Source organism: Ziziphus jujuba, chromosome 4 (assembly GCF_031755915.1).
Source record: "Ziziphus jujuba cultivar Dongzao chromosome 4, ASM3175591v1".
Classification (NCBI taxonomy): Eukaryota; Viridiplantae; Streptophyta; class Magnoliopsida; order Rosales; family Rhamnaceae; genus Ziziphus; species Ziziphus jujuba.
The window spans coordinates 13,665,540-13,679,768 of NC_083382.1; the positions used below are offsets into that span (position 1 = coordinate 13,665,540).

The 14,229-nt window shown below is 26.6% G+C and overlaps 1 protein-coding gene and 1 long non-coding RNA gene across 2 annotated transcripts; one reads left to right on the forward strand and one right to left on the reverse strand.

The window, feature by feature from the left end:
• Nucleotides 1-4,167: 4,167 nt before the first annotated feature.
• LOC107417422 (wax ester synthase/diacylglycerol acyltransferase 11) lies at nucleotides 4,168-7,721 on the forward strand. The gene is made up of 5 exons (XM_016026038.4): nucleotides 4,168-4,350; nucleotides 4,954-5,529; nucleotides 6,524-6,874; nucleotides 7,147-7,284; nucleotides 7,563-7,721. The coding sequence occupies exons 1-5, from the start codon at nucleotides 4,168-4,170 to the stop codon at nucleotides 7,719-7,721; spliced, it is 1,407 nt and encodes a 468-aa protein (XP_015881524.3).
• Nucleotides 7,722-11,187: 3,466 nt separating this feature from the next.
• LOC112491451 (uncharacterized) lies at nucleotides 11,188-12,341 on the reverse strand. The gene is made up of 2 exons (XR_003055734.3): nucleotides 12,004-12,341; nucleotides 11,188-11,894 (listed from the first exon to the last, which is right to left on the reverse strand). It is a non-coding gene; the product is annotated as an uncharacterized LOC112491451 (long non-coding RNA).
• Nucleotides 12,342-14,229: the final 1,888 nt, after the last annotated feature.

Below are 14,229 nucleotides of genomic sequence, written 5' to 3' on the forward strand. Positions count from 1 at the left end.
CAGATTTCGATACCTTTTTTAAAATAAAATAAAATAAAAAAGATTTTGATATCCTTAACCAGTGATACATAGAAATTCACACGCTGTAAACCAATTTTAAACGAAAATAAATTATGGGATAAATTTTTATCGCGGTTTAGCACTCAACCATCTAAACATGTCAACCAATATCAGGTAGAAGAACACACTTTGCAAACTTTGCTTATTTAGTCAAATTCACATCTTCAGGTTAAATGTTGGTTAGATGTTGCTAGACACGTATTTTTTTGAGCCCTCAAATACAAATTTGGATATCGACATAAGCTCATTTATATGTTCAATAATACATATATGTCACAGCCGAACTGGTCAAGACCATACTTCTATTCTGTTCTATTCCTGTTTAGGTTCGAGTGACAGTGCAGCAATGGCCGCAAAACAACAAAAATAAAAATAAAAATAATGCACATACATAATTCTTTCTCATTTAGAAAAATGAAGCTATATTACTTTATCTTATATAAAGAAATCTGCTATCCACCTCCAAAGTGTATCTAGGATGATGCAATTATTTCTCCAAAAAGTTGTAACCGTTAGTAGGGATGTAATAAATCCTTATTAATCATCTAGTATCAATTCCAAAGAACACACTTTTGAGACTGTGCTCATTCGGTCAAGTTCACATCTTCAATTAAATCATTTTAGATGACCAACAAAATTATAGGTACTTTTTGTTAGGCCCTTCCTTAGAAAAGATAAATTCAGATCCAATATAGACATATCTATATGTTCAATAATGTATCCACATTAATATGTTATTAAAAATGTTATAATAATTACTATGAAATTGAAATGATAAATTATCAAAATCGAAGTCTAATTTTGTAGAATTAATTTTTTATTTTATCACTTTCTAATTAATAAACATTAGTAAATGCATATAAAATTTAAGTGTTATAAACATGTGATGCCATCATTCCATTATTGCCTACTGTAACATTTACTTTTGTTATTGATTTATCCTCAATTTTTTAGAAATATATAAACATGATAACATGTAACTCATAGATAAATCCATTTAATTTTTTTTATTTATTTGAACTTGAGAATATTACCTGAAAAAACAATGAATTATCTTAGTAGTTAAACTCTACTTTATTAATATTTTCCCATTTACTACCATTTAATTATGTAGCTGCTGCTAATACTTTATATATCTATTCTTATAAAGAGTATTATTTAATGCTACGGTTTCTTACTCAATACTTTATCATCAAATTTTTTGGTACCAAATACAAGCTGGTATATGCCAAAATGTCAGGCTTTCATGTTATGAATGTTGCTTAGTCTCTTCCTGTTAAATAACCATTTTATATCATATTCTCTAAGCTTTTGTCATTTTTGCAATTTGCTCCCCAACTTTTATATTTATCACCTCTATCCCATAATCTTTGTGAATTGTATTGCCCAGGAGCAAGACGTTAACACTGTTTTCGTTTTGATGTTAAAAGTCACGTCACGTGTCGTCTATGTGATCTTCTTTTGGTTTCACAATTTAAGTGTAATACTCAATTTGGGAAGTATTAAAATATAGAGAGAAACTAATTTTAAAGAATTGATTTTTTGAAAATTTGTTGCTATTTTCTATGAATTATTTTTTACAGTATTATTATGGTTAGTGTTAGAATGTTTAAGATTTATAAGTAATTAATTAATTTGTGTTTTAAAATTTGAAAATAAAAATTGTTTTTTAATAAAATATATAAAATTGATTCCTTAAAAAAATTTAAAATGATATTTTTTCAAAGTATTCATTTTCCACTTTATAGTATTTTGAGATTTATTTTTTCCTTAAATCTATAATTTCAAATTTCAATTAATTTTTACATTTTTCAAATGAAACCTTAATTAAGTAACCAATGACTTCAAAACATAAGCGGTGTTAACATCTTATTTTTAGGCTACACCGTTCATACAGACTAGAGACTAAAGATAACAAATAAGTCTGAGACTAAAGATAACAAATATAAAAATTGGGAGGACAAATTGCAAAAATTGCCAAAATTACTGGCGGTGCCAAATCCCCTTTATATTCCAGTTTTAGATTAAATTTAATTGGCACCATTTTTTTTTTTTTATGAATCTTATTACCCAAAAGGAAATGTCCTATAAATTTTATTTGAAATTGCAGTTTATCGCTTCTTAAATTAAATTAGCACGGCAAAAGCCCAAATGTCTTAACAATATTTTTATATTGACCCATAAATTGCAGGCAACTTCCACCTGATTTTTTTTTTTTTTTTTGTGCATGAGTCCTTGGTCATTATCTGATATAAATATATTTATAAAATCAGATTCAAATAAATTCTTCAATAATATGAAGAATAATATGAGATTTTTTTTATTAAGTGAATTTAACTCAGCTAGTAACATCTATAACTAAAAGGTCATAAGTTTGAGATATTAAAATAGAAAAAAGATTATTGTAATAATTTAAAAAAATATGAGATTTTTTTTTTAATATTTGGATAGCATGAAAAATTGATATTTAAAATTATATTTATTAACCAATAAATCCTGATAGAATTTTTTTTTTTTTTTAAATAAGGTTCTAATATGTGATTATATTTATATTTGATCATTTTTTAAATATTTACTTCTAATACTTAAATGTAATCTAATAATTACTAAATATGAATTTTAATTTAATAATATAAGACAAACCTTGTATGACAATAACTATATATATAGATTATCCCACTATTACCCCTGAATTTTTTCTGCTTTTGCATCTAAACTAAGGCTTGTGCAGCATGATACTTTATACATATGATCAGTGTAAATTAATGTGCACTTTAATTGTCTTGTCCACATGATCAGTATAAAAAATTATTAAACTTTCTCATCTTTCGGAAGGTATGAGACCTTTCCGTATAGTTATGTCCATTCTTATCTCCATTATTAAATTTTTCTCATATCTTTGTAGAAAAGCCAAAAAACTGACCATTTTCAAATACTCTCTGTCTTCAAAAGTCTATGGAAAGCACATAAAAATATTATATAATTAAAGATCTGGGGGAAAAGTTGGCAATTTTGTTGGCAAATTAATGTCTTTCTATCTACCCTCATTTATACATTTGGATGACTTTGAGATGACATGCATTGATCTCCTCTGATTTCCTTCTTTTTAAGATATTCAACTGTAAATTGATTCTTTAATACCCAAAAGAAAGAAAAAAAGAAAAAAAAAAAAGAAGTAAATTGATTCTTGGACATACAAAAGCACAAGAAAGGTAATTTGTTACATGTTTGTTGTAATGGAAATTATGAACTGGATCATACAGTAATGTTTTGTAAAATGAAAATGATAAATTGTATTTTTGATGCACAATGAGTTGCGTATATAAAATTTATTGTTTATTTTCCAATTTTATATCCATATCTCATCCAAGTTATATTTATACATGTAGGTATTTGTTGTAGACAGATATAATTCGGTTAGATCAGTTAACAGTTATATTGAATAAATATCATATCATGTGGGTGGTGTAAGGACCACGAGTTCTAGTAACACCAATATAAATGTAAGTATGTAATTCTTGAATAACATAGAAAATGAATAATAAGAAAAAGAAAAGAAAAAAGAAATTCATAAAAATTCTTGAATAACATAGTGGATGAATAATAATTCTTGAATTACAATTTTTTTTTATAAAAATTTAAATTATTCGAATATGAATATGGATTATCATTATATTTATATTTGCAATAAAAAATAAATTTTTTTTTTTTTTGCTCTGAAAAAAAAAAAATTGTTTCTGACAATAATGAAGGGGTGGATCATATGTGGGTCAGTTTCTTTCATTGGGCATGGGCTAAGTAGATCTTAGTTCATTAAATATTGGTGAATTATTGAATTATATGTGATCTGTGTTTTTGATGCCAATGAGGACACAAAGATATGAATGTTAAGTAACTAGCGACCATTGATGCACTTGCACTAAAAAATTATTTGTTTCTGAAACTGGAATTTAATGCATGCAATATGAACTTTCATGAAGCTTTAAGAATGTAGGCATTACATGTTTGAATAAATAGCCCATTAAATTGGAAGTATCATTTTCATTGGGTGAGAAATAAGGAAAGCAAAAATATTACATATACTATATCAGTGAGTATATATAAGAAATGGAGTTTGAGGGAGAAATGCTAGAGCCAGTGAGTCCACTTGGACAGTACTGCAATAGCTCTGTGCTATCAATATCAGTACTTGCTGTTTTGGAGATTGGAACTCCTATTGATGATTCACAAACCATTTCACTTATAAGGGATCTTTTACTTCCTATCCATCCACGATTCTCCTGCATCATGGTTCTTTTTCTTTCCTTTTACTAGTAATTAATTTTTTTTGATTCTTTAGAAACATTTTTCTCCAGTTATAGCATGAATGTTATAGTTTTAGTAATAAATAAATGAATAAATAAAAAATAAATATAGGGGTACGTAATTATGTTGTGCTTTATAACTCTTAATTTACTGACTTGAACTTCATTACCTGAATTTTTTTAACAACAATGTGGTGATAGAAAAAAAAAAAAAAAATTAGAGGTAACTAGCTACATTTTACTCCCTAAATTATTTATTTTTATTTTTATTTTTTTTGGGACTTTGGATAACTACAAAAACCCCTTTACACTGCATATTTTATTTTTCTATCAGTTTAGCCAAAATTTTGCAACTTTCCATAACAAAATTAGCAAAATTAATCGTAGACAGTATAAAACTAAAATAAAACGAACTGTTTTAAATAGTGTTACAAGATTAATTGTACATAGTTAATTTCAAATTCATCTCACAAAGCTCGTGAGTGGAGGTTTAGCCTTAATTATGCATATGTACAAGTTAATTAATACTTCATATAGCTATCTTCTTTATATGTTGGTAATTTATACAAGTGAACTTGAAATTAAGCAGGTTGGTGGAGTAAATGAATACAAAAAATGGAAAAAAGTTGAAGTAAAGATTGAAGATCATGTTCATGTCCCAATATTTCCTTCTGGTCTTTCTATTGAATCATATGATAGATATTTTGATGACTATGTATCAAAGATAGCACTTGAAAGGTTTCCACAGGACAGACCTCTATGGGAAATTCATATAATCAAGTACCCAACAAGCAATGCAGCTGGAAACGTTATATTCAAGCTTCACCATGCGCTTGGTGATGGCTATTCTCTAATGGGTGCTCTTCTTTGTTGTCTGCAAAGAGCTGACAATCCTTCTATTCCATTGACATTTCCTTCGCGTAAACGAACAGAATTTGATGGCGATTGTAATCGAAGTTTATTTTCTTTTGTGCCCAAAATCTGCTCAGCCATTTTTAACACTGCAATGGATCTCAGTTGGAGCATCATCAAAAGCAATTTGATTGATGATGAGATAACACCAATTAGAACTGGAACTTATGGAGTTGAGTTTTTGCCAATTACAATAACTAGCTTGACTTTGTCTCTTGATCAGATCAAATCAATCAAGTCCAAGCTTGGAGCGGTAAGAGTATCAATTAATTTCTACATTTTTTTTTTTTATGAGATCTCGTTTATATTTTTTTCCTATAGTTACTTATCATATACATATGGAAATTTTGTCTATGTTAGATTGATTTGGCTTTCTTAATTAATTCATATTCTTAATCTAAATTTGATTTAATGCAAAGTTTTGGTTTAAAAATTTCTATTTTTATAGCCGTCCATATGATTATTGATATGATGTCATTTCATTTAAAAAGTAGTTTTTTTTTTAAATTTAATTATTTTGTATGTTTGCTATTATTTTTTCAAGTGGACTATCACCGTATTATTAGTTACCAGGAATAATAAGATAGAAAGGGGAAAAAAAAATGGTAGAAAATATTTATATTATATTACTAGTAAACTAAAAAAAAATGCTAAATTTGATTTAATGCAAAGTTTTGGCTTAAAAAATTCTATTTTTATAGCGGTCCATATGATTATTGATATGATGTCATTTCATTTAAAAAGTAGTTTTTTTTTTCTTTTTAAATTTAGTTTATTTTGTCTGTTTGCTATTATGTTTTCAAGTGGACTATCACTGTATTATTAGTAACCAGGAATAATAAAGATAGAAAGGGAAAACAAATGGTAGAAAATTTTTATATTATATTACTAGTAAACTAACTATTTTATACTATTTACTAATTTTTCCATGATATAAAGTTTTTTAGAACAAGGATGAAGATGATTAAGTTTAGCCATTACCTTAAATATTATACATCTAAAACTGTTTCTCTTTGTTAATAATGCACTTAAATTATTGATGGAGATAAAAACGAATAAACCCCATAATTTGGATGGAATATATCTATATATATATATATACCCACACATATATACCAAGTGCATATAACTCATTTTTTTCATGTTCTTCCTCAAGAATAATTTTAATAAAATTACTAATTACAAGAAGGAAAATGGGTGGATAAAATTATTTACTATATATATCATTATTATTATTATTATTGCAGACAATAAATGATGTGGTTTGTGGAATTGTATTCTATGGAACTCGGCTATACATGCAAGAGATTAACCAGAAATCAAGCAATTCTCGTTCAGCAGCATTGATGGTGCTAAACACAAGGATGATTGGAGGAGATTACAAATCCATCAAGGAAATGTTGAATCCTGACAACAAAATGCCATGGGGAAACAAATTCTCTTTCATGCATATTGCAATTCCCAAATTAAAAGAATGTCCAAGTCCACTAGACTTTGTTTGGCATGCACAAAAAATTGTCAAGAGAAAAAGGAGATCTCTGGTTGTTTACTTGAATAGTTTGCTTGTGGAGGTTGTGAAGAAACTTAGAGGTCCTGAGGTGGGTGCAAATATGATATTATTTTGTGAAAAAAAAAAATAATACAAACTTTTATGAATAATGGTAATCAAGACAGTTTAATTTTCTCAAGGTTATAATTAATTAACCACAAATTTTATATAATTTAAGACTTAATTTACATAATGCTTCTTCTTCAAATTGCCAAAAAAAAAAAAAAAAAAAAAAATTACAAAAAATTTTTGTTCAAGTCATTTTCTTTTCGAGCACATGAAACTTGTTTCTTGACATAATAATTGTGGTTGTTATTGCAGGCGGCTGCAACATACGTGTTCAAAAAATTAAACAGGTCAAGTATGTCAATCTCAAATCTGATTGGTCCAGTGGAACAAATGACTCTGAATAATCATCCTGTTAAAGGTTTATACTTTGCAGCTCCTGGCATACCTGAGGTACTTCTATATATAACATATATATATATATATATATATATATATATTTTATTGACAGCATAATTTTTTCCATTAATATTGGAAGTTTAAAAATTTAAATTCGAATCATTCTGTGAAAAAATTCTGGCTTTGCCGTTAAATTGTTTCCATAGAGACTATTGATAACATACAATTAGCTTGTTATGTATAATATGTACTTGTGAATTACTTTATTATTATTTTGTGATTTTAATTATATTAATTTATACAAAACTTTTGGCTAATTTGGGGTCTTTTAGGATTATGGTGTTACGATTATGAGCTATTCAGGCCAGCTGAGGATTGTGTTTAAAATGGTAAGAAAGCATGTAGATCCACATAAACTCAAATCATGTGTCCAAAATGCCTTTGAAAGCATTCGTGAAGCTGCAGATAAATTTCCTCCAAGGAAAAATTAAATGATGAAATATTGAGAAAATAAACCAAATTACATATAATGATTGTGATGCTAGTTGTATGCTACGTATCGTTTTATTACTTGTAAGTGTCAAATTAATGTTGTCGTTTCAAGCCAAAAAAAGAAGAAAGTATATGCTATGTTCTGTTAATGTTTCCTTCATATTATTTGATGATCCATCTTACATGAACTTGTTTGTTGATGGATTATTAATTAATTGTGTAATTCAATTATTTATATATATCTATATATATTATCTATTCCATCAAATAAGGTAAAGTGTCCTCATTTTGTCAAATATCAATTCAACATGAATTTGTTTATATAATTTTTCATAGGGAATATTTCATTTATGCCTCATTAGATTTGGGTCAAATATAAAAATATATTTTAAGTTTTGAAAAAGTCATTTACACTCCTTGAAACAGTCTAAATTTATCCTTATATCCTTCTAAAGCTAAGTTATTTTTAAATTTCTTTTTTTTTTGTTTGCAATAATTAATTTGAAAACTTTTAACTTTTTTTCTTTATTTGTAATTAAATTTTATTTAAACTCTATAATAATTTTTTTAAATATATGATAATTTTAATTACATAAACTTGTTTATGTAAGTTATTTATTTGACAAATATCTTTAGTTAAATATATTTGAAAAATTATAATATACTCAGTTAAATTGAAAAATTATAACACACTCAGTTAAATATATTTAATAATTATAATAAATTTTAATATATGAAGTTAATATATTTGACAAATTATTACTTAATTTGGAAAGCTTATTTAATTAAAATCATCATATAGTGTTTTTTTAAATGAAAAGATATCACATAATTAAAATAAAATTAATTAAAAATATAAATTAATTAAACTTTCAAGTCTTCAAATTAATTTTTGCAAAATTTTGAAAAAAAATTAATTTTTGCATAACTTAAAAAAAAAGACATTTAAATGCAATTCAATTTTACTAGTGTATGAGTGTAACATAGTTTGTTATTAGGAGGTGGGAATGATTTTTTCAAAACCTAAAAGATATTTTTGTATTTATCCTGTACTCGAAGGATGTAGATGAATTTTTTTTTTCTTATATTTAAATTCTAGTGTAAAAGGCTACTAGTAACAATAATTTTTTTTTCCTCTCTTAGATCACAAAGTAAAAACAACATTTTGAATGAAATAGATATGTAAATGCAAGATCAAATAAAATAAAATAAAATAAAATAAATATTAAAGTGATATAAAGAAAAGGGACTACAAAATTATAAATAAGAATTAAAAAAGGGCCAATGAGTAGGACCCAAGGGGGAGAGAAATCCGTGGTGTTCATGTTGGGTTGGTTAGGTGGACTCTTCGTTTTATTGGGCTAAAAGAAATATGTTTGAGAACCAAGGCCCAATAACTTTTATTATTATTATTTGATATTTGTTTATATATTTACAAACAAAAAATAAAGGCATAAACATATTCTTATCAATACGTCAAATGCTATATGTCACACATCAATTAGTGAATAAAAACTAAAATCACACATCAATAATTGTCAAATATAAATGTTTCCAATTAAGAAACTACATAAACAATAACCACCCTAAATACTCATCAACTACACACTCATTTAAAAAAAAAAAAAAAAAGAAAAAAAGAAAAAAAAAGAAGCTATATACTCACATACTCTTCCATTAACGAGATCAATAATTACCTAAACTCACTCAACATGAGCCACTCTCAACGCTCATCAATTATTTCATCCCTCTCCGCCAAATTCATAATATCAATTAGTGAAAATTTGCTATTAGATTGTTTTAAAAAAAATTTATATTCTGAAAAATTTATATTCTTATTTGAACCTCAATTAAATGCAATGTATACTTTGCAATTCAAATTACAGAATAGATTTTACCTTTTTCTTAAAAAAAAAAATTTGAAAAATGTCATTTGCAAGCATTGGTAATTTATTCCAAAGTTATTGTTAACTGGCAAATGATAGAGATTCTTTTTTTTTTCTTTCTTTTTTTTAATAAAAAAAAGGCTAATTTAATTATCATGTCAATTGCAGTTTTATCGATGATGATTATTCATGATGACAAATGACAAAATTCAAAAATATTAGTGGAAGTCTAGTTAATTATGCCTTGCCAAGCAGTCTTTCCTTGAACCATGATGTATATGGATTCCATCTTTTCTAAGATAATAAAATTAAAAATAAATATATTAAATGCATCTTTGATATTTTTATAGATTGTTATCTATATGATAGAGAAGTTGAAAAAATTTGTAAAGCATATTTCATGATTCTATTTAAAATCTAATTAATTAATTATGTGTAATCTACTTTTCCTTTTTAAAAACTAAAAACAGTTTGTAACATCTATATGTTTTCTCCTTTTGAAAAATAGATTATAGTTTTGATAAGGCTTGTTTTGTTAAGTCATACTATGTAACAAACCATCTAAAAAGTGTGTTTTATTTATTTATTTATTTATTTTAATTAATTAATTTATTTATTGCATTAATTTACTAAAATTTTTAACTAAAATCATCTGTGTTTCTAATATGGTAAAAAAAAAAAAAATTTAAAATTAACAATCTACAAATTGGTCTATGATTCAATCAATAAATACATATATAAACATATATTGATAACAGAAATAGAAATAGAATATTCAAACTTTGAATTTTGCTTTGGAGAAAATAATAATTTTTGCCACTATAAATCAAACTTTTAGTTAGATGATGACCAGCTTGTTGGCTAGTAAAAGGTTAGCCAAATTTCTCAATTAATTCTTTTATATCTACCATCTGAAATATAAAATTTTCAATTGTTTTTCTATTTTTTTGCGACAATAATTTTTTAAATTAATTTTTATTTATTATATTTGTAGATTTGTTCCAATAACAAAATAATTCAGAATACATTTTCAAATTTTGAATCCAACCATATTTGTGTGAAATCCCTTCCTTTTAGTTTATAATAAATAAATTAATATCCCTCCAAAAAAATAAATTATATATGATCTTAGAAGGACGAAATGAAAATTGAAACTCCACTTGGTCCCAAAAACCTTGTGGGATTGGCAAAAACAATTAAATGCTGTGAGGGGGAGGGCGTTAAATAAGAAAGGGATCAACCATCGTTGTGTGAGATTAAATTAATATCTGAATATGCAAGTGGGATTATGATATATATGGAAAAAAAGAAAAAAAAGAAAAAAAAAAAAGAATGCAAGTGGGATTGAATGCCACATCAATAATAATGTTCAACTTTATCCTCCAATCATGCCAGACAAACAATATTTTCTCTCTCTTTCAGAAAAGAAAAAAATAAAAAAAATTGTCACTTTTTATAAGTCATTTTTAAGGTCAATTTGGTTGAAATGTATGCCTTTAAAAAAAAAAAACATTTTGCATTTTGTCCATTTTCTAGATTCAATTATATGAAAAATGAAAACAAAAAGAAAAATTGCAACAAAAAAAAATTTGAAAATATTTATGTAAATCCAACTTGAACTTTGTACAAATTTCATTCCACAGCTTACAGTAAATCCAGAGCTTAGAATAAATCCAACTTTAACCTTTCATAGTACTCTGTCTCAAACTTCAGATGATGCACTTTGTTGTTTTACAGCCTTCACATTGTAAAGCATGGTTAGCTTAATAATCAATTCTAAGAGTTCCCTTTTTTTCTCTTTATAGGCATTTGCCAAAGATAAAACACCAGGGGAAATACTGTTCTTTAACTTCAATAATATCCCATCTTTTGCAGAACATTGACAAAAACCCTGAATTTTAAACTAAAATCTGCTTTTGAAAAGCTCTGGAAACAAGGGAGATATAGAAATGGAAACATCTCTAATATTGTTGGCATTGTCAATTCATTCTACTGACAATGCCATATAAACATGGGTTGTAATTCAAAGTTAATTTCTCTCAGTTTTCATATTCTGTTCTTATTTTATTCATTGAGCCTTTCTAATGTTTATCCACCCTTCAACAATGGCATAAAATAAAATAAAATAAGCAATTCAAATTTTAAATTTGCTTGATTTCAAGAATTAAGAACTAACCACTATTTCTCTGAACAAAATATCACTAGCTCAAACATGCTCATAGACACGGACTTCCATTAAAGTTTAATAGTAGATAAGCAATACCACACATTCCAGTACTGGTTCAGCTGTAAATGGTGAGGAATTGATGCAAAAATTCAATCTTTAATCATTTTCAAATGAAAAAGAAAAAGGAAAATTAGAAAAAGAGAATCAACGAAAGGGATTATAGCATACCGGATTGGATGAACTCATTAGCAAACGGAGAAGAAACCCTAAAAGGTTGATGGGCCCTCCGATGAAGGTGAATTTGATAGGTCGATTGCAGAAGGGAAAGAAAGGGAAGGAATTTTTTTTATTTTTTTTATTTTTTTAGGGAAAGATGACAAAAACGAAGAAAGAGAGAATTTTCCAAGGGAAATCGATGTATTGCCAAGATGGGTTTTCTCAGATGACAAGGAGGTCTCGAAATTTCTTCTTTGGTTTTTCATTTTCTTTTTTTTTTTTTAATTCGGAAAATATAATTTAAATTCTCTCTTCCACTCTTTACCTTGGATTTTTACATCTTTTTTTTAAAGGTATGTTTCATTTTTTACCTTCATATTAGCCGTAATCATAATTTATTAGTTCTTCAAGATTTCTTTATTTTTCTATAAAAAAATAAAATAAAAATATAAAAAAGATTTTGATACCCTTAACCGATAATGCATAGAAATTCAAACGCTGTAAACCAATTTTAAAGGAAAAATAAATTATAGGATAAATTTTTATGGCAGTTTAGCACGCAACCATCTAAACATGTAATGTTGGATGATGTATTTATTTTTTTCCCAAAGTTGCAACTATTAGGAGGGACATAATTAATTTTTATAAATCATCCAATATTAGGTACAAGAACACACTTTGCAAGCTTTGCCTATTTAGTCAAATTCACATTTTCAGATTAAATGTTGCTAGATGATGTATTTTGTTGGGCCCTCAAATACCAATTTGGGTATTCACATAAGCTCATTTACATGTTCAATAATCATTCTTCCTCGTTTAGAAAAATGAACTTTTATTACTGTCTCTCATCTAAAGAAATCTCCCATTCACCCCCAAAGTGCATATAGGACGAAGCAACTATTTCTCCAAAAAATTGTAATTGTTAGGAGGGGTGCAATAAATTCTTATTAATCATCTAGTATCAAAACCAAGAACACATTTTTGAGACTGTGCACATTTAATCGAGTTTACATCTTTAGGCTAAATCCTGTTAGATGACCAACAATAACATTAGTAAATGCATATAAGATTTTAAGTGTTATAAACATCTGATGCCATCATTCCACTGTTGCCTAGTGTAACATTTACCTTTGTTATTGATTAATCCTCAATTTCTCAAAAAGAAATAAGCATGATAACATACAACTCATAGATCCATCCATTTATATATATATATATATATATATATTTTAATTTGAGGTTATTATCTGAAAAAACAATGAATTGCCTTGCCTTAGTAGTTAATCTCTTCTTTATTAATATTTTCCCATTTATTGCCATTTAATTATGTAGCTGCTGCTAATACTTTATACATCTATTTGCATACAATGTATTAATTAATGCTACAGTTTATTACTCAATAATTTATTGTCGAATTTTTTGGTACCAAGTACAAAGCTGGTATATGCCAAAATGCTAGGCTGTCAAGTTATGAATGCTGCTAATTCTCTTCCTATTCAATAACCGTTTTATATTTAGGTTTTTTACATCAATATGCTCTGAGTTTTTGTCATTTTTGCAATTTGCTCCCCAACTTTTATATTTGTCATCTTTATCGCATAATCTTTGTGGATGGTGGTGCCCAAGATCAAGATGTTAACATTGTTTAAGTTTTGATGTTAAAAGTCACGTCTCATGTTATCCGTGTGATCATCTTTCAGGTTTTAGAATTTAAGGGTAAGGTTTCATTTGAGAAGTGTTGAAATTTAAAAAGAAACTAATTTACAAGAATTGGCTTGGGAATTTGTTTTTTGGAAATCAATTTCTTATGACTTATTTTTTAAAGTGTTTGGTTAGTATTAAAATATTTAGGACATACCAATAATTAATTAACTTGTATTTTAAAATTTGATGATACAATTGTCTTTTAATAAAATATATAAAATTAATTTCTTAAGAAATTTCAAAATGACATTTTTTGGAGGATTTATTTTCCACTCTATTTTTTCATATTTTGAGATTTATTTTTTCTTGAAATCCACAATTTCAAATTCTTATTAATTTTGGCACTTTCCATGTAACACCCCGCTTTCACCGATATTGTCCCCACTTTAGCAGAACTCAGTATGGGATTTTTTGTTCAGAACTTCCTAGAGGTTACCTATCCTAGTATTGCTCTTGTTTTAACACACTTAATTTTAGAATTTTTTCAAACCTTGAACCCAACTCTCTAAAAAGTCCACAGCTTTATAAGAGTGA